The sequence below is a fragment of the Thamnophis elegans genome, chromosome Z, assembly GCF_009769535.1.
Source record: "Thamnophis elegans isolate rThaEle1 chromosome Z, rThaEle1.pri, whole genome shotgun sequence".
Taxonomy (NCBI): domain Eukaryota; kingdom Metazoa; phylum Chordata; class Lepidosauria; order Squamata; family Colubridae; genus Thamnophis; species Thamnophis elegans.
The window spans coordinates 11,818,242-11,845,640 of NC_045558.1; the positions used below are offsets into that span (position 1 = coordinate 11,818,242).

At 41.0% G+C, this 27,399-nt stretch overlaps 1 protein-coding gene across 2 annotated transcripts in view; it reads right to left on the reverse strand.

Annotated features, from left to right (window-relative positions):
• LMBR1 (limb development membrane protein 1) overlaps positions 1-26,239 on the reverse strand; it is a 68,382-nt gene extending 42,143 nt beyond the window's left edge. For both annotated transcript variants that reach the window (XM_032235247.1, XM_032235246.1), the window contains exons 1-2: positions 25,932-26,239; positions 7,163-7,235 (exon numbers count right to left, since the gene is read on the reverse strand). In XM_032235247.1, the coding sequence (XP_032091138.1) occupies positions 7,163-7,235; positions 25,932-25,994 (136 nt within the window). In that variant the 5' untranslated portion in view covers positions 25,995-26,239. The remainder of the gene's footprint in view (positions 1-7,162; positions 7,236-25,931) is intronic.
• Between the last annotated feature and the right edge of the window lie 1,160 nt (positions 26,240-27,399).

Sequence of the window (27,399 nt, forward strand, 5' to 3'; positions counted from 1 at the left end):
CCCCATGCCTATGCAGGAAACCCTATACCGTTTCAGACAGATGGTTATCCAACATCTTCTTAAAGACTTCCAGTGTTAGGGCATTCACAACTTCTGAAAGCAATTTCTGTTCCACTGATTCATTGTTCTAACTGTCAGGAAATTTCTCCTCAGTTCTAAGTTGTTTCTCTCCATGATTTGTTTCCACCCATTGCTTCTTGTTCTACCCTCAGGTGCCTTGGAGTATAGTTTGACTCCCTCTTCTTTGTGGCAACCCCTGAGATATTGGAACACTGCTATCATGTCTCCCCTAGTCCTTCTTTCTATTAAACTAGCCATACCCAGTTCCTGCAACCGTTCTTCATATGTTTTAGTCTCCAGTCCCCTAATCATCTTTGTTGCTCTTCTCTGCACTCTTTCCAGAGTCTCCACATCTTTTCTACATCATGGTGACCAGAAGTGAATGCAGTATTCCAAGTGTGGCCTTACCAAGGCATTGTAAAGTGGTATTAACACTTCACATGATCTTGATTCTATCCCTCTATTTATGCAGCCTAGAACTGTGTTGCCTTTTTTGGCAGCTGCTGAACACTGCTGGCTCATATTTAAATGGTTGTCCACTAGGACTCCAAGATCCCTCTCACAGTTACTTCTACTGAGCAAGGTACCACCTATACTGGGTACCACCACAAATCCGCGAAGCCCTTATCCGCGGAGACATAAGCGCGAAGACTAATTCGCGCCGTTCGAAGCGCTAAGGAAAAACGCGACCCTACCGCGATGACATAATCGCGGAGGGCAAATCCGCACATTTCCAAGCACTCAGTACCCTAAACCTAACCCTAACACTAACCCTAACCCTAAACCTAACCCTAAAACAAACCCTAAAACAAACCCTAAAACAAACCCCTAAATCTAATCCTAACCCTTACCTTAATTGAAATTGGCTTTCTGCCGCGGCGCCGTTTTAAAGCGCCCTTCTGTTGCCGCGCTGTTGTCGCGGCGGTGATGACGTCACGGCTTTAGCGACGCGCTTATGTCTCCACGGATAAGGGCTTCGCGGTTTTGTCGTGCCACGCCTATACTGTACCTGTGCATTTCGTTTTTGTTGCCTAAATATAGAACCTTACTCTTTTCACCATTGAATTTCATTTTATTAGATAGTGCCCAATGTTTAAGTTTGTCAACATCCTTCTGTATCTTAAGCCTATCTTCTGGAGTGTTGGCTATTCCTGCCAGCTTGGTGTCATCTGCAAATTTGATGAGTTCCCATTTATTCCTTCATCCAAATCATTGATGAAGATGTTGAAGAGTACTGGGCTTAAAACAGAGCCTTGGGGTACTCCACTGCATATTTCCCTCCATGAAGATGCAGTTCCATTGAGGACTCATGTTGAGTGCGGTTGGTCAGCCGGTTACAATCCATCTGGTGGTGATGCTGTCTAACCCACATCCTTCTACTTTATCTAGTAGTAGGTTATGGTCTACCTTATCAAATGATAATTTAACAAATCAAAGAATATATCAGTTAAAATTATGTCCTATAAATTGGTTTTGGGACACTGTTATTTTATATCATGTAGCTGTCCTACAGAGTTCAAAAGGAACATTTCTGAACTGTCATGGGTGGTCCAGATCTAAAGAAATCCCTGATTATATGTTTTTCTTGTATTCGTTTCATAGACTAGTCATTCAATAATGTTTTTAAACATCTTACCTTTAGTGATCAGAAAGAGAAAGCTAATTTACTCCCTAAAATATATTCTGTATCTATAAGATAATCAATTGCAAACAACCGTAAAATCAAGCTACTTAAAGTATTAATTTGGTAACCCAACTCATTTCTTATCAGATGCAAAGTCTTCCCAGCAAAAAGAAATTTGCAGCATCTAAAAAGAGTCTTAGTTATGCATTTTAACAAGCAAGATTATTCTTGCAAGGGATTCTCAAGCAGTCAGCTAAAATGTAAGGGATATGCTTCACAAGATTGTAATAAAAATATATTTAAAAAAATAAAGGAACACTGTTCCTCTGTCAGCAATACTAAATAACTCAGGCCATGACCATCAAACATCTGCCAGGCTACCCCACCTCCTTTACATGGACGATCTGAAGCTGTATAGAAAAACATCATCTGACACAGAATTACTGCTCAGCACTGTCCATATATACAGCCAAGATATTGGAATGGAATTTAGACAGACAAATGAGCTATGCTTGCCATCAAATGGGGAAAAACAAGTGAAAATTGAAGGAATCAAGATGGAAATAGCATCAAGATGATCACCACAAACACCTTTCAAGCTGACAACATCATGCAACTGAAGTCAAGAAAAAGATTAGAAGTAAATACATCAAGAGAGTGAAGAAGATCCAATTCAGTGGATGAAATACCATCAAGGCAATTAACACCTGAGATATTTCAGTCATTAGATACACAGCTGGACTAGTGGACTGGACTCAAGTAGAACTAAAAGCCCTGGATAGGAAGAGTAGAAAAATAATGACAATGAATTATGTCCTGCATCTTCAGAGCAACATTAACAAACTCTACTTATCTAGGAAAATACAGGTGAAACTCGAAAAATTAGAATATCGTGCAAAAGTTCATTTATTCCAGTGATGTAACTTAAAAGGTAAAACTAATATATGAGATAGATTCATTACATACAAAGCAAGATAGTTCAAGCCGTGATTTGTCATAATTGTGACAAATGATTTGGGCTTACAGCTCATGAAAACCCCAAATCCACAATCTCAGAAAATTAGAATATCGTGAAAAGGTGCAATATTCTAGGATCAAAGTGTCCCACTCTAATCAGCTAATTAAGTCATAACACCTGCAAAGGGTTCCTGAGCCTTTAAATGGTCTCTCAGTCTGGTTCAGTAGGAATCACAATCATGGGATGTACAGAAAACCATCATTGACACCCTCCATAAAGAGAGAAAGCCTCAAAAGATAATTGCAAAAGAAATTTGATGTTCCCAAAGTGCTGTATCAAAGCACATTAATAGAAAGTTATGTGGAAGGGAAAAGTGTGGAAGAAAAAGGTGCACAAGCAGCAGGGATGACCGCGGCGTGGAGAGGATTGTCAGGAAAAGGCCATTCAAAAGTGTTGGGGACTTTCACAAGGCGTGGATTAAGGCTGGAGTCAGTGCATCAAGAGCCCCCACAGAGACAGATCCTGGACATGGGCTTCAAATGTCGTATTCCTCTTGTCAAGTCGCTCCTGAACAACAAACAACATCAGAAGCATCTTACCTGGGCTAAAGAAAAACAGACCTGGTCTGTTGCTCGTGATCCAAAGTCCTCTTTTCTGATGACAGCAACTTTTGCATCTCATTTGGAAACCAAAGACCCAGAGTATGTAGGAAGAATGGAGAGGCACACACTGCAAGGTGCTTGAAGTCTAGTGTGAAGTTTCCACAGTCTGTGTTGATTTAGGGAGCCATGTCATCTGCTGGTGTTGGTCCACTGTGCTTCATTAAATCCAGGGTCAACGCAGCCATCTACCAGGAGATTTTGGAGCACTTCACACTTCCTTCTGCAGACGAGCTTTATGCGGATGCTGACTTCATTTTCCAGCAGGACTTGACACCTGCCCACACTGCCAAAAGCACCAAAACCTGGTTCAATGACCATGGGATTACTGTGTTTGATTGGCAAGTAAACTCAGCTGATCTGAACCCAATAGTGAATCTATGGGGCATTGCCAAGAGAAAGATGAGAGACATGAGACTGAACAATGCAGAAGAGCTGAAGGCAGCTATTGAAGCATCCTGGTCTTCCATAATACCTCAGCAGTGCCACAGGCTGGTAGTTTCTATGCCATGCCGCATTGAGGCAGTAGTTGCTGCAAAAGGGGCCCAAATCAAGTACTGAGTACATATGCATGCTTATACTTTTCAGAGGTCTGATATTGTTCTATGTACAATCCTTGTTTTATTGATTGCATGTAATATTCCAATTTTCTGAAATTGTGGATTTGGGGTTTTCATGAGCTGTACACCATAATCATCACAATTATGACAAATCACAGCTTGAACTACCTTGCTTTGCATGTAATGAGTCTATCTCATATATTAGTTTCACCTTTTAAGTTGCATTACTGAAATAAATGAACTTTTGCACGATATTCTAATTTTTCGAGTTTCACCTATAGGTGGCCATGAAATGTTGCAAGTATATTCAGATGATTGAAGAAGAAAAAAGGGTATTAGAAGAATATCTGATGGACAGTGAATATAGCAATAGCAATAGCAATAGCAGTAGACTTATATACCGCTTCATAGGCCTTTCAGGCCTCTCTAAGCGGTTTACAGAGAGTCAGCATATTGCCCCCAACAATCTGGGTCCTCATTTTACCCACCTCGGAAGGATGGAAGGCTGAGTCAACCCTGAGCCGGTGAGATTTGAACCGCTGACCTGCTGATCTAGCAGTAGCCTGCAGTGCTGCATTTAACCACTGCGCCACCTTGGCAGTGAAAAAGATGCACTGATGCTAGTAGACCAAGAAAGCTTACTGAATACTGGAAATGGCCTGCCAAACTCACTATTCAAAATGGCGGCTGCCTCGAAACAATGTCCAAATGGTGGCCGCGGTCTCTATAGCGTCGAGCCTCGTTCCCTTGTTGTCCGGAGCCCCCGCGGGAACCTCAGCCGACGCTCACCCGATCCATTCACTAGCCAATTTGCTAGCAGCTCCGCTCTGGAGTGCCTTTAAACTTCAAACGGAGTTTTGACAGCTCTGCGCTATTGGCTCTGAGCCTCATGCAAGGCTGCAAGGAACCTGAGGTGCTGCCCAAGAGTTGTCAAAGAGATCCAAAGTCTTTTTTTAAAAAAAAAACTGCTGCTATGGAGTAAATCTTCTGCTGTAATGAAGAAATGGTTGAAGAATCCAAGATAATAACTTTAATTTCTGTGCTCATTGACTGAGGAGAGAGTCTAAGTCACTACTATGGGCTTGACTAAGTTGAGAAAAACTGAGGCAATCAAGCCAAGAGGTGTGGGTAAAGACTCTAAAATTAACTCAGTCACCGGGCAGACAAACTGAAGTTGAATTCATGCTTGGATTCTCCAAGCAGCACACAGAAGATAAAGTATTACATGACTAGTATATTAAAAACAAACAGGTAAAGTAGATAATAGCAAGACTTGGCAATGGCTAAGGGCAGAAAAGTTACAGAAAGAGACAGAGGGACTAATTCTGGTTGCAGAAAACAACCCTAAATTATTCTGGGGCTTTAGAATTCAAACATGCAGGCATTTGTCACATAACACACCAGACTTGCCAATAACAAAGAGAAAAAAGTCTAGATAATGGATGTGGCAGTACCTGGAAACAGCAGAATAGAAGAGAAGGAAGTGAAGAAGATAATTAAATACAAAAACCTGCAAATAGAAATTGAAACAATGGCAAAAGAAAGCAAATGTTGAAACAATAATAATAGGCACTTGGGGTGCAATTCAAATACAACTGAAGCACCACTTAAACTCCATCGGTATTGAAAATTCACCATCGGTCAATTGTAAAAGGTAGCTTTATTTGGAACAGCTTACATCTGCAATGATACCTCTAATGCCATAAAACAACAATCTCTGCCTATCCCAGGTCATTGAGGACATGCTAGGTGGATAAAATCCAGTCTAGACATCTGGCTGACTGTGCTTATATATTTTATATGTGAAAATTCCTTTTCACTCATTAAGGCTCAGGCAAGCCAAAGTTCTCCCCCAATGGAGAAAACCAACTTAATTTTAGGAGATTAAGGTATTTTTTTAAAGGGTAAACTGGATAATTTAAGCACAAAGTATACATATAGCAAGCTAATGAAAAGAGTTTGAAGAATGAAGAAGACATTAGAACCACAGGTCCAGAAGAAGCCTGCATTAAGCCTAGAGCAGAAAAAAGTAAAAAAGAGACTCGGACTGACCCACTCTAACTCCCTGGGAGTAATGGGAAGGGAAGAGAAAACACAGGTAAACTAACAAGATTCTATTTCTATAGCCTACATATCAATAAAGTATGGTTGTAGTATACCTATGGAGTCAGTTTCCTGTTCTACTCATAAGACTGACAACGACTTCTTAAGCTCCTCTAACACTGCAACAGATTGCTTGATTCCACCCAGCCACATTAGTGTGCTAATAGAGTTGTACACAATTTGTCAACAGTAGGCATACATGCAAAATGCTTTGTAGTTTAAATGGGCAATGGCTATCCAAATTCAATTTTCCAATACAGGTAGTCCTTGAAAGTTACAACTGACTCATAAAGGGAACTTATAACCCAGATTTAAAGTTCTGATAGTTGGGCCTCCTTCGCAGTCACATGAGTTAATTTTGGGCCCTTGCCAATATGGTCACATTTAGGGCCATTTGCAGCATACCCTGGCCATGTGATTGTATTTTATGATAATTTTGCCAAAACTTAGCACTTCTGGTTTTCAGGAAAAATCACACCCATAGCGAATCATTGGTTCATTTAACACACACTACAAAAAGTCATAAAATTGAGCATGACCAATTTACCACTGTTACAACATACAATAGTAATGGGTAGGTTCCATTATGGCCATATGTAGAAAACAACATGTATAGGTCTGAAAAATAGAAAGACTGGAACAGGCTGAGTATCTCCTGCAAAGTTTTTTTGCTTCCACTTTTTCTCTTAAAGGTATAAAAAAGTATACAGAATTTGTCCCCCATAGCAAACAGGAACTTGTAAGTTAATAGGAAGTTTCAGAAACAGTGACTCCCTGATTGTGAGATAAGTATCTATCTAAATAGCTTATAAATGACACTTACGTCATGTCTAAAGTTATAACTTAAATTAAAATATATAAATGAAAAAGTAAGTTAAATGATACAAATGAATTACTTAAGAAAAACAGGTTGACTCTAACTCTATTGGGATATATGCAAGCAGAATATAAACACAACATCAATTCCCCAGTGTGGTTTCCCAGCAAATATATTTTAGAAAAAATATTATTTTAAAAAAGTTAATAAACTGAAAGGGTTCATAATGAAATAAACGCAGATTGGGAAAAGATAAGAAAATGGTGATTCAATTTGTTTGGTTACATGCAATTATAGTAAAATACTTATTCCATAAATAAATATGTATCCTTTCTAACTTATAATTTATTATAGAAAATATATGAATATGAAAACAGTTACCTGCTTTCCTCTTGTATCTTCTGATAATGAAGTAGGAAACAATATACAATATCGCAAACAAAAGAAAACAGATCTGAAAGAGAAAGTTTCACAGTTGAAGCAACAATTTAAAATATTAGAATGGAACAAATTTTAAAACAAAAATGCTTTTATAAAATTGATGTAGTCCTCGACTTATGACCACAATTGAGCTCAGAATTTATGTTGCTAAGTGAGACATTAAATGAATTTTACCCCATTACCTTTCTTGCGACGATTGTCAATTAAACTACTGTAGTTGTTAAGTTAGGAGCATGGTTGTTAAGTGAATCTGACTTCCCTATTGACTTTACTTGTTAGAATATTGCAAAAGGTGATAGGATAGGATAGGATAGGATAGGATAGGATAGGATAGGATAGGATAGGATAGGATAGGATAGGATAGGATAGAATAGAATAGAATAGAATAGAATTGAATTCTTTATTTGCCAAGTGTGATTGGGCACACAAGAATTTTATCTTTGGTACATATGCTCTCAGTGTACATAAAAAGACAAGATACATTCATCAAGGATCATAAGGTGCAGCACTTAATGATAGTCATATGGTACAAATAAGCAATCAGGAAACAATCAATATCAATATAAATCATAAGGATACAAGCAACAAAGTTACAGTTCTGCAGTCATAAGTGGGAGGAGATGGGTGATAGGAACAATGAGAACTCCAAGACACTGCAACCATCATAAATATGTGACAATTGCCAAGAGTCTGAAGTTTGATCACTGTAGCAAAAGGAAGCAAACATAGAAACAACATTAATAGGAACTTGTGGTGCAATTCAAATACAACTGTTACATCACTTGAACTGGTATTTCTGTAGTTGAGTTCCAGTCAATATTGATAGTGGAAAGAGCAATCTAAGATTCTTGCTACTCAACTTTTCCATGAAGTTATTCATCAACATAGAATGACCGTTGGCTTACCTGAATGGTTGTTCTCTAGATGCTGTGGGAGTGTCCAAGCATGGGTTAACTTCAGTTTGCTGCCCAAGGACTGAGTTCAAAGTTTAGCCACGCTTCTTGGTCCCCTCAGTGGCACAGTTAAAAAAAAACCAAGAATAAGTTCCAAAAGGAAGCTATATATATTAATGTTCTATGCCCTCAAAGTTGGTACACACGCACACGCGGGCGACCCCAGGGCAGGGTTGAACACTCCTGCAGCGCCTAGAGAATGACCATTCAGATAATCCAACACTGCTTGGAATATCCAAACATGGGACATACCCAAGCTATGTAGTCCCAGTGTGGGAAGAAGAAATGTCCAGGCCCGTGGGAGTCGCGATAACCCGTTGTAAAACTCTTCTCCCGAAGGAAGCCTCTGCAGAAGCAAAGGCATCCAGTCTGTAGTTCCTCACGAAAGGAGATGCTGACGACCATGTCGCAGCCCTGCATATCTCCTTGATGGGTGCTTGTGCGGGCTCAGGTGACAACTATAAGAAAGACGGTCTTGAGAGACAGGTGACGCAAATCGATGGATCAAAGCGGTTCAGAGCAGCAGTCAGAGTCTATAGGACGACGGGCAAATCCTAGGTTGGGTAGCAGTGAATTGTAGGAGGGCTGAGGTTGGTAGCCCCCTTGAGGAAGCTACGAACCTGAGGATGTCTACTAAGGGACAGATGTGAGTCCATGGACAGGATGGTGGCCAAGGCTGCTGTCTGCCGACGGAGCGTGTTGGGCGCAAGGCCTTTGTCCAAGCCCTCCTGGAGAAAATCCAAAAGTTGTGAAATGGTTGCGGAAATGGCAATAACGTGATGAAACTGGCACCAAGTTGAGAAAGCAGACCAAGTCGCCTCGTAAATTCTGACAGAGGAGGGCCGCCTGGACACCTGGATGGCATGGATGACCTTGTCAGAAAATCTGCTAAGCTTCAGGAAGTCCTCCTCAAGTACCAAACAGCTAGCTGCAGCCACTGGGGGTCTGGATATTGAATGGCCCCTTGGCTGAGGAGATCTGCTCCTGAGGTATGCACCAGTGCTTGGTCACCAACAGGCTAACAAGGTCGGCAAACCAGGATCGCTTCGACCAGTATGGTGCTACGAGCAACACTTCCGCTTCCTCCACCAGAATTTTCCTGATCACCAATGGTATCAAGGGAAGAGGCATAAACTCATACAAGAGGCCGAGAGGCCAGCGACTTCGTAGGGCGTCTGTCCCTTCCGTGTCGGGGCACTGAAATCTGGCAAATAACAGGGGAAGATGCGTGTTGGCCGGGGTGGCGAACAGGTCGACCCTCGGGAGGCTGAACCTCTGTGGCAGCTGACGGAACAACGATGGATGGAGTCGCACTCCAAGTTGTTGATGGTAGTCCTGCTCAGCCAGTCTGCCGCCACGTTGTTCTTCCCCGAGGTGTGGTCCATCTGCAGCGATGCTAGGTGACGCTCTACCCATCAGCCCAGTGCTTCCGCTTCTGCCATCAGGGCCTGAGATCGAGTGCCACCTTTGTAGTTTATATATGCCTTTGTGGCAATGTTGTCGGTCAGTATTAGGACATCGTGCCCCTTGATGTGATGGTGAAAATGATGCAAACCTGGTGGCCCAGAGCTCCAGCCAATTTATGTTGTGGGTGAGCTCCACCTGCAACCATCTGCCCTGAATTACGTGATTCTGGAGATGAGTGCCCCAACCATATAGGCTGGCGTCCGTTGTTATGACCAGGTGCTCTGGTTCTTTGAAGAAGGATCCCCGTAGCAGGGCCTCCAACTGCCACCACCTGTGTCCCACCCTTGGGGGAAGGTGCACCACTTTCCTGGAGTTGCTGGCTTTGCATCTCTGGATCAGTAAGAGGAACCATTGGAGCTCTCGTGCATGCAGACGCGCCCAAGGAACCACTGAAATGCATGAGATTAGTTTTCTGAACAACTGGGAGAGAAAGAGAGACGATGGATGCTGACTCGGCCATTCAGATGCGTCTCACCAGAGATCTGATGCTCCCATCCACCTGCTCCCATGTGAGAAAGACTGCAGCTCTTGGAGTCGATCACCGTGCCAAGATGCTGAATTCTGTATGTTGCAGTCAGGTGGTTCTTGTCGAGATTGACTGAGAACCTGTGGTGTTGGAGAACGCGGATGGTGATGTCGAGATCTCTTTGGGCTTGCCCCCGGATGACAAGTGAAAGAGAATGTCATCCAGGTAGCATTCAAGTCTCACTGGGAGAGATAGGAGATGTGCTGCGATGGCGGCCAGAAGCTTGGTAAATGTCCCTGGGGCTGACGAGAGGCTGAAGGGGAGGGCCCTATATTGATAGTGCTGGTTGGCAAACTAGAACCTCGGGAACTTGTGATGCGCTGGATGAATGGGAACATGCAGGTATGCCTCCTTCAAGTCGATGGAAGTTAGGAGATTGCCCTGCCTGATGCAATCCAGTATGGTCTGAAGAGACCGCATCTTGAAGCATTTGTACGCTAGATGGATGTTGAGTTTCTTGAGGTCCAGTATTTTCCTTACTAAAGTCCCCTGAAGACTTTGGGACCAGGAAGAGGATCGAGTAGAAACCCCCCCCCCGCCCTCCTGACCCCTGGGGACCTTCTCGGTGGCTGCTATCTCCAGCAAATGTCCTATCTCCACCCACATCAGCTGGCGTTTGTGGGCAGACTTGGGAATGGGACAACGGACAAAGGTCCGTGGGGGAAATGAGAGGAATTCCAGGGTCAAACCGTGACGGACCGTATTCAGAATCCAAGTGTCCGTCGTTGTCACCTCCCATTGAGCGGCATATAGTTGGAGACAACCGCCTATGGGAGGGGACCGGTGATGGTCACTTCGACTTCTGAAAGGAACGGTTGGAATATCCCCATCAGAAGGGCCTGTTGCCTGTTCTTGTCCCTGTAAGATGACCTGTCTTGGGGATAATCCTGAGATTGGGAGTATGACCAATTAAATCCCCCGGATGAGGCTGGAGGGTCTGCATTCCAAAAGGGCTGCCTACGAAAGGACTGGCCCTTGCGGTCTGGCTTTTTGGTGACCGTTGGTAAGATTTTACATTTACCCTTGATTTAATTAAGACCAAATCCAAGGCCTCCCCAAAAAGCTTTCCCCCTTTAAAGGGAGTGGAAGCGAGCTTCCACTTCACCTTCATGTCCGCCTGCCAGTGGCGAAGCCACAGCAGACGGCACAAGGTCACATTGGAGGTGTGGACTCTGGAGAAAAATTTTGTGGCATTAAGTGAGGCGTCAGCAGAGTACTCGACAGCCGCTATGATTTTATTCACATCCTGTCGTGCTCTGGTGTCCCTTGCTGGTAGGCTGGACAGAAGTTTGCAGAGCCAAAATAGCGCTGCTCTGCTAAAGTAAGAAGAAGATGATGCTCTCATGGCCCATGCAGTGGCCAGATGAGTTTTATGAGAAGCATTCTCCACCCTCTTGTCCTCAGCCTTTAAGCCTTCCAGCAAGTCAGCTGGAAGCACTGAATTGAAAGTTCGTGCTACAATGGGGTCATCCACCTGAGGAAGCTTTAAGAGATCCTCAAGGCTACTCTCCTTGGTATACAGCTTCTTATCTACCCCACTGGGATTAGCCATAGAACCCAGTTGGGCCCATTGGCGCTGGATAACATCCAGGAACAGCTGGCGGGCTAGGACCAGATCCTGAGGAGTGGTCTCCTTGAAGAGAGCTCCTTCAGGAGCATCCTGCTCACCTTCCTCCACCTCCGACACTTCACTGACACCCAAAAGAGCCGGGGAGGCATCTCTAGCCAGTGGATTCTTAGATCCAGCAGCATGGGCCCTGCTCGGATTGATCATCTGAATGGGCAATTTGATGCCTAATTGTTGGATGCCATCTGCAATCCCTGGGAAATTGCACGTGCGACTACATTCTGCATTTCCCTGGACAGCTGAGGCCCTTGATCCCTAGGCAGGCTTGGTCCAGCCCCAGATGGAGGCAAAGATTCCTCCTCCATAATGGAGCCTACCTCATTCATGGACTCCTCAGCCAGAGAAGGACAGGGGGACCAAAAAGATGCCCTAGAGGGATTGGGTGAAAACCCAAAGTCCTCTTCACCTGCCAGGGATGGGAACCTATCTCCTGGAGAGTGGGAAGGGAAGAACCCACAAACTCCTCCCTGGGTACAGAGGGATCCCCTGTCTGTGTTTGGGCTGATTGAGCCTTTTGAAATTGTTTTTCAAGGGCCCTTTGGAGCCATCAAGGGCCATCTTCTCAGCAGCTTTGGACACCTTCTTGGTCTTGGGTTGCTTCCCCTTGGATGGGCATCCAGCCACTTCATCCTTAGCAGCAGGATTGAGCCTGCTGCGTTTACTAGAGGCGGGTCCTGCCTGGGAATTTGCTTCAGCTTCAATGATACTGGCCATGATGTCAGGCATGGATGCAGGACTGGCTTGAAGAGCTGGCAAAAGAAACAAGGCTTTAGGGCGTGACCGCATTGAGGAGGGCCCTTTAGACATTGTTAATGTCCCAGCGAGAAGCAAAGCCAAGACAAAATGGCACTGGTCAGATTTGTCCAAGGCGCTCGCAGATCCGCGCTATTTCTAAATACCAGGGAATGCCCAGGCAATAGCCAAATTCCCGGCAGCTGCTTGATGAAAGTCTTGGGGAGGAACAGGCCTGTCTGGAGACCCGGAACGAGGCCAGCTGATTAGGACCCCTCCCAGCGGCAATCTGCTGAGGAAACAGGCTGCAGCGGCTTGAAACGCCTCAGGAATAAAGTGCGCCAATTTTTTTCCTCTTCAAAATGATCACCATATTTCTGCAGAAGCACCAGGGAAACTCTCGGCTATTCCGAAGACTCAGGAGAGCCTCCGGCTATCTACTAGTCCTCCGACAGCTCTTTGGGGGACCCTGACTGCTTACCTGTCCCCAAAGGCTCACCAGCAGCCGCTAGCGAGCCTCCCACGGTGTTGCTGTGATCGCAGCAGCATGAAAGCCAACCACGCTCCAGGCAGCCTGTTTCGCGCGTCTAAAGGTAATGAGACAATCCACACTCTTGACAGATTGGAAGAAAACAATAAAGGAATCTAACCTAACTGAACACAAAAATAATAAAGACTACACTACACTGACTTGGAGAGTCCAACTTGTTGCTCAAGGACTGGAATTCCCCCAAAGCATCCTTTTAGGGCGACTGAGTTTTTTAAACTGAGCCTTTGAGGGGAGCAAGAGGCGTGGCTACACAAACTTTGAACTCAGTCCTTGGGCAGCAAGCTGAAGTTAACCCATGCTTGGACACTCCAAGCAGCGCCTAGGAGAATCTAGTACCATGTAATGCTGATGACACCCAGTTGAGCAATTTAATCTTAAACTGGCAAATGATGTGGTTGAGGCCCTGTCATATTGCTAGGAGGCTGGGGGATGGGTGTCTGAAATTTGAGTGGCTGTAGGTGCTGCACTAAGTAATTCCAAGGAACTTTCAGCTTAGCCTTGGACAGGATAGCACCCTTCCAAATAGGGTGTTCAGTTTGGAGTGACAGGTTTGTACAGGGACAGGTGGCAACCAAGGCCAAAAGAATCTTTACCCAAATTTATGTTATGAGACAATGCTACTGATTCTTGGTTTAACCATTGATATTTTAATCATCTTACTCTTAAATTACTGCAGTGCACTTTACATGGAAGTGCATGTAAAGAAGCTACAAGCAACTGGGAACCTGTTATAGGTGTATCTCAATACAACTAGGTAACAACAAAGACAGACTTCAATGATTTCAATTCTAAGTGTAGTTTTTTTACTGGGTTCTTCCATTTTACATACATTCCATTTTCTATGTGGACATTTAACGGTATTATTTTAAAAGTGGTTGTTGTTTTAATCAATGCTTTTCATGCTGGCTGAGAATTACAGTTTCAGTTTCAGAACCACTGAATAGTTTTCAGAAGGGTTATCCTCTATATTCTAGCTTTCACATGGAAGGCTTAAGACAATTTGCAACTTGATATGTTAAGACAGTTATTACTTAAAAATGCACAGGCTTTTATTGCTGAAATAGTCCATCTGTTTCCTGAATAACTTAATATCTGATATATAAAAACTAGCTCTCTATCTGAATTGTATAATTCCATTAAAAGAGGTATGAGATGCTTCTCTAGATATACATTTCTATGTACTTCACTTCAGGCTTTACAGATAAGAACATGTTAGCAGTTGTTTCATATTAACCCATATTTTAAGTTGGATTGACTCATCCATCATTTAGACAGACAAGGTCTGGGTAAGGCAGCTTTTATGAATCTAAACAAAGAAGAAGATATGATGACAAAAAACATGAGGAGATATATTCAAAATGTACATAATTGCCTTTTTACTGATTTTTAATTTGATATTAATTCTTAGCAATTTAAATGCCACCACTGCTACCTAGTTTATATGGTTTTTTAATTTTGTATTTTATATTATAATATATGCTTTTATTCAAAATATATGCTTACATTCAGATTGTATTTTTAAATGTAAATCATCCAGAGAGCTCCAGCTATTAGGCAGTTTAAATGTTTTAATAATAAAGCTAGATAGCTGTAGCATTGCATTCACTAATGTAATGTATATGTACCTACATAATAGGAGTCCTGGCTGTACTTGGGAATTCATTTAAAAATTGTCATAAAAGTGCCTTAACTAGGATTGATCCCACTTATAGTACTTATAGTACTTAATAATGTAATGCATGTAATTTAATGTAATAACTATAATGATAAAAGTAATTCTATAATAGTAAAAAACAAATTGCATATTAATTGGATTTATACATCATCTTAAGCCATAATGTATTTTACTTAGTTTCTGCTTAGCATATCACTTGCTTCTCACTTTTAATGTTTGTAAACGAAATTGTGCAAACCCAGGCAGGGTTGGAGTATCTACACTTACACATTCCTACCTCTAATGTGCTTAGAAGACAGTGATTTTAATTTGTTCCATCTCTGTTCACTCTTTTTCATCTTAGTAGACAGTGATTAATCCACGCCAGTTTAAAAGTTTGCAGGAAGTCCAATGCCTAATACTTTATTTATTTAGCAGAAAAAATTATTAAATTCAAGAAAGGGGAGAATAGAAAAATGTTATCTGGATCCTGTTTTGTTCATGGAATGTATTACTGTTAGGGAAGAGAGCTGAAAAGACTCAAAGGAAATTTTTCTTCCATTTTGAAAGTAAAGGACAATCTCAGTCCAACATATACTTCAGAAACAATTACAGAAATAGAGCACAACAATGATGAGAACTATCTTGAATGCATCTGGGTCAATGTTAAAGGAGGGGGGAATGACATTGCCATAAGACATCCAACCAAGCAGAGGAAGTAGATGAACTTTTTGCTGGTCAGCTAACTAAGGTATGTAGGAAGCACACCACAATAGTAATGGGGGGTTTTAACTATCCTGACATCAACTGGGAAACAAACTGTGCACCAAGTGGAAGATCCAACAGGTTCCTAAAAACCTAGCAGACAACTTTGTTTCCCAAAAGGTAGAGAAGGGAACAAGGGGATCAGCCATATTGGACTTAATTCTCACTAACAGAGAGGGAATGATAGAAAGTGTTGAAGCCACAGGAACCTTGGGGGCAAGTGATCATGCAATACTGGAATTGAACATTAAGCAAACACAAGTAGTAGAACAAAGTCAAATTAGAGTATTGGACTTTAAGAGAGCTAATTTCAATAACCCCATAGAGAGTTTGAGAATAATTCCATGGATGAGAATCCTCAAGGGGAAAACAACTCAAGAAGCTTGGGAAATTTTGAAAAACGAGATTATAAAAGCCCAGTCTTTCACAATACCAATGAAGACGAAAAATAAACAGCTCCCAAAAGAAACCAGCATGGCTGCATAAAGAACTCTCTGACAAATTGAAAGACAAAAAGAATAAATATAAAAAGTGGAAAGTGGGGGACATAATTAAGGCAGAATATCAGCAAATAGCCGAGCCTGTAAAGATGAAGTGAGGAAAGCTAAGGCTCACAATGAAGAAAGGCTTGCAACAAAAGTAAAAAATAACCCAAAAAAGCTTCCTCCAGCATGTTAAAAACAAGAAAAAAGTCAAGGAAACAATTGGTCCATTGCTGGGAGAAAGTGGAAAGAAGGTGACAAGCAACAGGGAGAAAGCAGAACTATTTAACTCATTTTTTTGCATCTGTCTTTACACAAAGGGGAAAAACAGTCCAAGCTACCAAAAACAGCATCACAGAAATCAGATTAGATACACAAGCTGAAATAGTGAAGAAAATGGTAAGTGGGCACCTGTCTACCCTAGACGGTTCAAATAACCAGGACCAGATGGATTACACCTCAGGGTTCAGAAGGAACTGGCAGACGAGATCTCAGAACCACTGAACTATATCTTTCAGAGATCCTGGAGCACCGGGGAACTGCCAGAGGACTGGAAAAGAGCTGATGTGGTTCCCATCTTCAAAAAAGGGAAAAAATAGATCCAGGAAACTATAGACCTATCAGTCTGACCTCAATACCAGGGAAGTTTCTGAAAAAGATAATCAAGCAACAAATTAGCAAACACCTAAAAGTAAACAAAGTAAAAGCCAAAAGCCAGCATGGGTTTGTCAAAAACAGATCACGCCAGACTAATCTTATTACATTCTTCGACAAAGTGACAAAAGTAGTGGACCAGAGGAATGCCATCGATGTAATCTACTTGGATTTCAGCAAGGCATTTGATAAAGTAGACCATAACCTACTACTAGATAAAGTAGAAGAATGTGGGTTAGACAGCATCACCACCAGATGGATTCCTAACTGGCTGACAAACCGCACTCAATGTGTAATCCTCAATGGAACTGCATCTATATGGAGGGAAGTATGCAGTGGAGTACCCCAAGACTCTGTTTAGGTCCAGTACTCTTCAACATCTTCATCAATGATTTGGATGAGGGGATAAATGGGGAACTCATCAAATTTGCAGATGACACCAAGCTGGCACGAATAGCCAACACTCCAGAAGATAGGCTTAAGAAGGATCTTGACAACCTTGAACATTGGGCACTATCTAAAAAAATGAAATTCAATGGTGAAGAGTAAGGTTCTACATTTAGGCAAGAAAAACAAAATGCACAGGTACAGTATTGGTGGTACCTTGCTTAATAGTAGTAACTGTGAGAGGGATCTTGGAGTCCTAGTGGACAACCATTTAAATATGAACTAGCAGTGTTCAGCAGCTGCCAAAAAAACCAACACAGTTCTAGGTTGCATAAACAGAGGGATAGAATAAGATAGATAGTGTTAATACCACTTTATAATGCCTTGGTAAGGCCACACTTGGAATACTGCATTCAGTTTTGGTCACCAAGATGTAGAAAAGATGTGAATACTCTAGAAAGAGTGCAGAGAAGAGCAACAAAGATGATTAGGGGACTCGAGGCTAAAACATATGAGGAACGGTTGCAGGAACTGGATATGTCTAGAAAAGAAGGCCTAAAGGAGACATGATAGCAGTGTTCCAATATATCAGGGGGCCACAAAGAAGAGGGAGTCAAACTATTCTCCAAAGCACCTGAGGGTAGAACAAGAAACAACGGGTGGAAACTAATCAAGGAGGAAAGCAACTTAGAACTGAGGAGAAATTTCCTGACAGTTAGAACAATTAATCAGTGGAACAGTTTGCCTCCAGAACTTGTGAATGCCCCAACACTGGAAGTTTTTAAGATGTTGGATAACCATTTGTCTGAAATAGTATAGGGTTTCCTGCCTAGACAGTGGCTTGGACTAGAAGACCTCCAAGGTACCTTCCAACTCTGGTATTGTATTGTATTGTATTGTATTGTATTGTATTGTATTGTATTGTATTGTATTGTATTGTATTGTATAATTATTCAAATTAAAGGATTTGAGTTGGAGGTTGGATGCCAAACTGTACATTATCTTTAACTCAATGCCCCTTGCTGCAGTTATTGATTTGGAGATGCATGTAGACTCAACAAATGCTACAACCTTCCTCTAAAAACTCTTCTGACAACCCACCACTCTCTCAGCATAATTACACATAACCGGTTCGTGTGCTACCTAAACAGGAAGCCTATTCTACACACAAATGGGAAATAAACCTAAGTTTCTTCGCCACTAGCCCTATTGCCGGAGTCATGAGGAAAGTATGAATATCTTCCTGTTTATCAAGCTATTTTGAAACATGAAAGACTATCATTAATAAAAGTCTTATATAGAATCAAGATCATCTATTGGGAAGCATTTATAAATTGTTATTGAGATATGAACAGAGATGGAATATATTAAAAACTAGATGATAAATTGGATGCAAAATTTCAAAAAAAGGAATTACAGTGGAATAATGGCAAAAATTATGGAAGAAAATCAAAATTCACTCAAAAGGTATCTGATGAAAATTTGATATAAAATATTTTACAAATGGCACGTAACTCCAATTATTACCAAGATGGGCAAATCATGTACCAATAGACGATGAAAAGGCTCCAATAAAAAGGAACATTTGATCACATGCAATCATTCCAAAAAAGTCACTCATGTTCTAGTCACCACCTGATTACTGTAATATGCTCAACATGGGGGTGCCCTTGAAGTGTATTTGGAAACTTCCAGTGGCATGGGAAGTTATGTGTGGTTCTAGAACAGAATATGTTACACCTCTACTCTAAGAGCTGCATTGATTGCCAGTTTGCTTCTGAATCCAATTCAAGGTGCTAGTTTTGACCTTTAAAACTCTTCATAGCATAGGACCAGGTTATTTGAGGGACCATCTTATCCCAACTACATCTACTCATCCCATCATATATGGCATGAGAGGCAAGCTGTAAATACAAGATGGGCCCCAGGAGCAGATCTTCTCTGGCATGGTACCCACCTAATGGAATGTTATCCCTCCTTAAATGTTATCTTCTCCATTCCTTCTTATTTTCTAGAAGTCCCTCACCACCTGGTCATGTCATCAGGTCTGGAGGTCTTGAGGTGGCTCCTTTGCTGGTCTAATCTCTTGTATGCTTTAATTTCAATGTTTGTTTTTGACATGTTTTACTTTTTGTTATACATTCCCCAGAGTCACTTCTTGTGAGATGGGTGGTCATATGAATTTAATAAATAAATCTATTAAAAGGAAATACATCATAGTATTCATAATAAAAATTTAAAAATAAAATTTCAACTGAAATTACAAATATTGAGAATAATTCTAGAAGGTATAAATGAAAAACATTACAGCTTCAAAGACAGTTTGATATAGTGGTTAAGACACCAGGCTACAAACCAGGAGACTAAGAGCTCTAGGCCCACCTTAGGCATGAAAGCCAGCTTGGTGAGTTTTGCACAGTCACTCCCTTTCAGCCCAACCCTATTTTTTTTATTCTGCATTCTGTATTTTTACTCTTTAGTGTTTTGTACAGATAGTCCTAGATTTACAACCAGGTACTGGCGCACCCACAACTTCTGGAGGCAAGTCATTCCACTGACTTTCTCCTTAGTTCTAGGTTGCTTCACTCCTTGATTAGTTTCCAACTATTGCTTCTTGTCCTGCCCACAAGTGCTTTGGAGCAGTGGTCACCAACTAGTGGTCCATGAGAAAATTTTGGTGGTCCACAGAAAAATTATTTGCATTTTTTATATTGCACTAAATACTATTTATCTTTTTTTTAAAAATCATATTAGTGGTCTGCGGGATTTAAAATTATGACTTTAGTGGTCCTTGAGGTCCGAAAGGTTGGTGACCGCTGCTTTGGAGACTTTTCACAACAACCAAACTAATATTTTTACCTTGCCTATTTCTTTATTCTGCCTTTTGTATTTCTACATTTCTACAGTATTTTGCCCAGGTAAACAAATAATAAGATTTGCTGTACAAAACCATAGACTTTACAAATATATTTCATGTACTTCTAGACTGAAAGGTAGGCTTGAAATAAAGTTCCATGTGACTGGACATGGCTGGAAAACTAATTTTATCAAAGCATCTTGTTATCAGTCAATAACTTTAAAATTATAAAAGTGTTGTAAGATTATTAAAAAATGTGTTGTACATTCCTCTCCAGTTAAGAGAGCATGAGCAATAAAGTTAATTTCCCAAATCGTGTGGAATGAAAATGATGCAGTTGTATGAAACTGGGGTAATAATCACAAAACTCTTTCCTTTTAACATGCTTCATATTTCTAAAAAGAAAGTGTTAAGGATAACAAAACACCCTTCACTTCAGATTCATTCTTAGAAGAAAACAACTACACGCTAATCACTTATACGTTGATTTGAATGAAGAGTGTTTTGTTGTCTGCACAAGAGAACTGAATCAACCCTGGCAATGGGATTTATGAAATGGCAAAATGTCAATCTTCCACAAGCTCTGCTATGTTATCTCATTTTTAATAGTTTTTTATGAGTTTACAATATGGCATACAAAGAAAATATTAGGGAAGTTAGGGAAAGGAAAAGAGAAGTGGATAGTGGAGGACAGCAAGGGGGAAAGAAAAAAATGCATTGACTTCCGACTCCTTGATGTAATAAAATAAGGCACTAACATCTAACCTCAACTTTTTACATTTACATAATAATATAAAGTAGCCATTTCTATAACAACACATTTATCTAATCAGTAAAACCAAAATCAAAGTTTCAATTTTTTTCCACCTCAAGCACAAAGTCCAAAAGTGGTTTCTAGGTAGAAATAAAGGTATTTGTATTTTTTTTCTTTAATCAAAACAGTCAATTTAGCCATCTCCATCAGTTTTTGCAGCCATCTATCGATTCATCCATTTTGCAGCCATTCATCCATTGAGGTGACCTTCCATTTCTGTGCATAAAGTAGTCTTAAATAAAGTATACAACATCAGAGTTCCAATTTTTTCCAGATCTTTTTCCATTAAACCCAAAAGAAAAGCCTCTAGTTTTCTTGCTATATTCACTTTAAGAATTTTAAGAAAGTCCTGCTATATTATCACATGACGGGGGAAGGGGGGAAAGAATGACATCCCTAGGAGGGATGAGCAAAGAATGCATGATAACACTATATAAACTAGCAGTCCCCTGAAGTCATATTGAGAATCAGTGAATGACTTTGGGCCAGTCACTCTTTCTCTCACACCTCAAACCTCTCATAGGGTGGATGTTGTGGGGAAAACAGGAGGAGGAAGGAAAATTAAATATATTCCCCACCTTGAACTGTTTGTAAAAAAATATATAATAAAGGCAGGGTAGAAATAAACAAATAAAAATAAATACCTATCTGCACAGTTAAAATGAAGAGACTCCAAAATTGGGCAGCAGTGCTGTAGGAAGGTTTTCAAGGACAGCATCAGGAACTGCTCAGAAGACCTGAATTTCATGGACAGTGGACTAGAGGAATTGTGGAATGAAATCAAAGTTGTTAAGGATGAATCTGAAGAAAAGCTGCCAAAGACTAAGAAACAGAAAGCAAATCACATGCCAGAACAAGAGTGGAAATTGCTGAGAAGAGAAACAAAAGCCAACAAAAATAAAGATCTCGGGAAGAAACTTAACAAAGAATTTCAGACAGATCGTAGAGAAGATTTCAATAGCTGTAATGGCACTGGAAAATGGAAACAAACATTAAAAACAAAGACGGTCTTCCAAAAGATCTAAAAACTGAAAAATAAATTCCTACTTCAAATTGTTAGGGTATAAGAAACTAGTGGACCAGTAAGAGCCGATTTTAAAACAATTCAACAAACATGGAAAGAGTATTCTAAAATTCCTACAGCAGGTGTCAATTTCAGCACTTCAATCATTACCAATTGTGAAGTTATTGGAACTGATGCCATTTCCACAGAAATATGACAAGCAGCAGAATAATTTGTAAAGATTTTAAACCAACAATACCAGAGAATTTGGAGAATAATAGTCCTCAACAGATTGATAGAAATCAGTCTATATATTAGCATCAAAGAAAGTAGACGCAACAGAGTATGCAAACAACAATACTGTACAACATCCTTAATTTCACAAGATAGCAAAATAATGCCTAAGCTCAACTAACATAAATTAAAGCTCTATATAGAAAGGAAGATGCCAGATGTTAAAGCTGGTTTTAGGAAAGGCCAAGGAACAAAAGATATTATTGCTGAGGCACAATGGATGATTGAGAAAGTCAAAGAATACCCAAAAGAAGTGAATGTCTGTTTTATTAATTATGAAAAAGGCCTTTGATTGCATCAACCATATCAAGCCATACAATGTAGGAATCTCAGAAAATCTTGCTCATGCAAAATATATACAGAAACAAGGAAACCATAGACTGCATAGATCATGGTGAAACAGACTGGCTCCAGCTTGGCTAAGGAGTGAGACATACGGTAGTTACCAGTATAAATATGGTTGCATACTCTCCCCAAATTTATTCAGAATATATTGAGGGAAGCCGGATTAGAACAAGATGACTGTGATTTTAAAATTGGAGGAACAAACATCAGTAATTTCTTCTGTAGTGATGATACGATGTTACTCTGATAACTGATAACTTGCAAATGAACTGCAAGCTCTAGTAATAAAAGTCAAGGAGTGCAATGAAAAAAAATCAGACTGCAATGAAAGAAAAAGATCAAACCAATGATAACAGGTATAGGTTTATGTTTCAAAGCCTTTATTGTACACCATGTATGAAACAAAATTGGTTTAGCCTCTACTAGTGCAGTCCATACAAGAATACAAGAAGTATAGCAATCCAGCCTTGAAATTGATAGTGAAGATAGTGAAATGGCTGTAGCTTTGCCTTTTAGAACTGATTTACAACAGTAAAGGAACCAGCAGTCAAGAAATACACTGCAGACTAGCACTTGATAAAGTAGCCTCAAAGGCCTTGGAAAAAAATATTCACATGTGTCTAAACCTACAAAGATCAAAATTGTGCAGGGAAATTTCTCGTGACACTAAAAAAAAAAAGAAAGTTAGATTTTAAAGCAGCAAGATAGAAACAATATTGACACTTTTCCATTTTGATTTTGGAGAAGGTCCCTGAGAATATCATCAACACCTAAGAAAACCGACAAGCGGATCAGTGAAAAAAATCAACTGAGTTACCATTCATGACACAAATGATTTTGCTCAAATTTGCAGGCTTAGGACATATAACACAAAGACCCAGCTCAAGAGAAGTCTAGAATGCTAAGAAAGATAGGAGGAAAGAGAATAGGAGACTGACCAACAGTAAAGCAGATGGACTCAAGTGCAACAGCAAAGGGTAGACCCATGATGGTGAACTTATGGCACGCATTCCACAGGTGGCACATGGAGCCATTTGTTAGGGCACGTGAGGTGTTGCCTTGTCAGCTCCAGCTGACTTCGGCTTTCATTTTGGGCCGGCTTCCCTAAAGCCTCCAGAGGGCAAAAAAAAAAACCAATGCACAAACCGGAAGTTTGGAGACTGACTTTTTTTATGTTTTGCTCACTTGGTGTTTCACCAAGAAATGCATAGCTACAACTTGAATGCAGGCTACACTGACTAGTCCACTAGAAAGCACTACAGATTCTTCCTTTTGACTTAATAAGATATGGCAAAAAATGACATCATGAATTAGAAAAATCTCATATAGCTGTTTAAAAGCTTATGTAATCCACTATGTACTGTCTATACAGTGAAACAATGCAAAGTTGGATAACACAAACCAGTGAGAATAATTCACTGTAACATTACAGTTAAAAACTCAATGTACACAGGAATTAGGAGATTGATTTAGAGCATACAATATCAAAGCAGGAAGATGGGACAAATTATGTTCATTTGCAATTGATGGTCATATCATTCAGTGTGGTATAAAGGTAATCCTAATTGAATGACCACTCTTTCAACAAATGTTCAAAGTCGTGATGATGCTAAATGAGGGGAATTTATGACAGGCCCTCACAGTTGCGGACACTGCATTCTCCCCACAATCACGATTGTGTTTTGGACATTTGGCAACCAGCTCATAATTTTGAGAGTTGCAATATCCTTAACCTTCTCTGCAATTTTTCCTGTCCTTTGGAATATCCTCTGAAAAATGGAGGTCTTTCAGAAGAGTTTGAATACATGGCCCTGATTATTTGCTTGGGGCTCAGAGAGAAGTAGGCTATCTTTGGGTTAGCTAGTGCTTTGAGGCGCTTATCTAGCTTTTTTCATTTTAATTATTACACTCCTGTTTTAAGTGTCCCCTACTAAAGGATGGTCTTTATATGATTTTCAGCTTTTAATTGTACACTCTCCAGAGTTACTCAGTGAGATGGGCGGTCTCTAAATTTGATTTAAAAAATAAAAATAAAGTTACATAATATATTAATATATACTTTTCTTAATCTGGCATAATATTGCAATATAATATCTGGCAATCTTTATTCTCCATTCCTAGTACTATATAGATTTCCCATGTTTACAATTATTTTTTTAAAGCTATTTATCCCACCTTTATTACTTTATAAGTAACTTAAGGCTGCAAACATATAGCATCCACCACATAATTTTGGTATAAGAGTTTAAAGGATTTCATCGTATATACCACGTTTAGTTTCCATATTTACCACAAACACATCTAAGCATGTCACTTGTGGCAAAAGTTTAATTACTATACTTATGTTTGTGAGCGAAATGTTTATCAATAGTAAAATTTTCCATGTTGTCTTAAAACTAGTAGAAATAAAGGTAGTAGGTCAACTTACAACCATTCATTTAGTGACCGTTCAAAGTTACGACACTGAAAAAAGTGACTTTTGACCCTTTTTTCACATTTACCACCTTTGCAGCATTCCTATGGTTACTTTATCAAAATTTGGATGCTTGGCAACTGGTATGTATTTATGACAGTTGCAAAGTCCCGCGGTCATGTGATCTTTTGTGATCTTCTGACAAGCAAAGTCAATGAAGAAGCCAAGATTGACTCATAACCGTGTTAATAACCACCCAGCAGTGATTCCTTAACTGTGGCATGACAGGTCATGAAAGCGGGGCAAAACCCGCTCAACAACTGTTTTACTTAGCAACAGAAATGTTGTGCTCACTTGCGGTTATAATTCGAAAGAATATCTGTACAATGCTAAACTGGGTTGGGAGGATTGCAATCCTTCACTCTAAATTCTACCGGCTTCAATGGGAAAGTGTGAAACTATTGAACTCTATATTGTTTTGACTGCTTCTCTCCCGAGCTTCCAGAGCATGGAAATAGATATCTTGACCTGCAGAGGGTAGAAGTGGCAACAAGTAATCACATTCCTATTGCATTTTGTCCTCACAAAATACACACAAGGGGAAACATTGCATTATTAACTTCCAGGGTTTTTTAAAAAAAACACCATAAACACTTTGCACAAGTGGTGCTGAACCTGTTTTCTTAAAGGGGGAGGAAAGAGAGAAAGTGACTTTAAAGGGCGGATGGGGAATTAAGCACACTTTTACTCCCAGAATTTCCCAGCCAGCATGGGGAAACCAACTTTAAGATGGGCGGGATTTCCTGACAGTGAGGGAAATTAACTAGTGGAACAGCTTGCCACCAGAAGTTTTGGGTGCTCCATCACTGGCGGCTTTTAAGAGGAGACTGGACAGTCACTTGACTCAAATGGTTATATGGCTTCCTGCCAGAGCAGGAGGTTGGACTATAAGACCTCCGAGGTCCCTTCCAACTCTTTTATTCTGTTAAGAGTACCTAAAGTGACAACGGAAGACTCAAAGCCAAAACCAGCCACGGGTGTTTTGCAAGAATGGGTCTCCCCCTCTCATCCCACGCGGGCAGGCCGGGGCTTCAGGTGGGTCGCAGCCCCCGCCTCAGCCGGTGACAAGGAGCGCAACGGAGCAGCAGCAGCAGCCGTGGCCCGCCGTTCCGGGGCGACTACGCACCGTGTATTCCCGCACTTGGCTGTGGAAGTTCTGCTCGCGGATGGTCACTTCGTCCGCGTCCATCCTGTCATAGCCCTCGCCGGGCAGCCCCCTCCAGCAATGGCCGCTGCTGCTGCCCCCGCGCCTCCTGTCTCTCAGGCGGGAAGCGAGGGACCATGGCCGGTGGGCAACGCCTGGCGATCGGGACCCTCTTCAGGTCGGGAAGCTCGGGCCCAACACGCCACCCGCGGCGGCGACAACGACAACAACAACAACCACCGCGGTAGAGGCGGCAGCACCGCGCGCAGTCCCAACGTCCCGACGCCGCCCCGCCCCGCCCCCCCCCCTCGCGCGGGGCGTGCCAGTCCGCCCTGCTGCGGCGGGGAGTGAGAGCGCTGAGGAGAGCGGCCTCACGGGAGAAGTGCGCCTGCGCAGACATTGACAAGCGGTAGGGGCGCCAGCGGCCCGTGGGCTGGTCAGGCTCGAAGGGGGAGGAGTCGCTGTTCATGGTGGGAGGGGGCTGATCATCGCCGAGGACCAATAGTAAGGGAGGAGGTGGAGCTTCGGTGCTCGGCGGGGAGCTGAACGTAGGCGCTCTTTTTTTTTCAAAAAAATGTTTTAAGGATGCAGATAATACTGAGGGATTATTATAAATAATCAAATACAGACAAGAAAAGATCAGACCTAGAAGCATGCACATCTTTTATTACGCAATGTAGCTAATTTCCTGTTCCTCCCTTTGTAACGTCATTCTTAAAAATCTTAGTAAAATTATCAGGGGTTTTATTACTTCACTAGGACACTTAGTCCTAGGTATGTTCTATATTAAATTTATAAAAGGCGAAGTTTTTGTCACCTTCCAGAGGCGGTTGAATTAACTTCACCCATAACCCCAGCGCTCTTAAAGTGGGATTCTGGCGATGGTAAATATACAAATATTTGTTGGAAGTGCAAGAAAGAGGTTGGAACATATAAACATATGTTGCAGGATAGTGCACAAAAAATATGGGACATAGTGTTTACAGAAATTAGTGCACTGCTGAATGTAAATTTAGATGTGTCACCAAGGTTTGCATTACTGTTGCTGATGGAAAAACATGATATAAATGAAACCAAAAAGGAATTGATTGTAAATTTGATAATGGCAGCTGCATTTGTGATGGCTAAATATTGGGGACGAAATTGGGATATTCCAAAAAATGAGTGGTATAATGAAATTTGGGGAATGGCAACAAATGATAAATTAACAACAAATTAAATTTTAAAAAGGGATGATTAAAGCAAACAAGTATAATGAAATATGGGGGGATTTCATAAAAACAGTGTTGGTGGAAGGCAAAGGGAATAAACCTACTGAAGAATATGTTTTGGAGGCGATAAGGACACAATTAGAATATATTGTATACCTTTTAGTTGTTATAGAAAAAGAAATATAAGGTGGGGAAATGGTCTCCGGGGGTGGAGGTGCACTGTAATATTTGTATTTTTT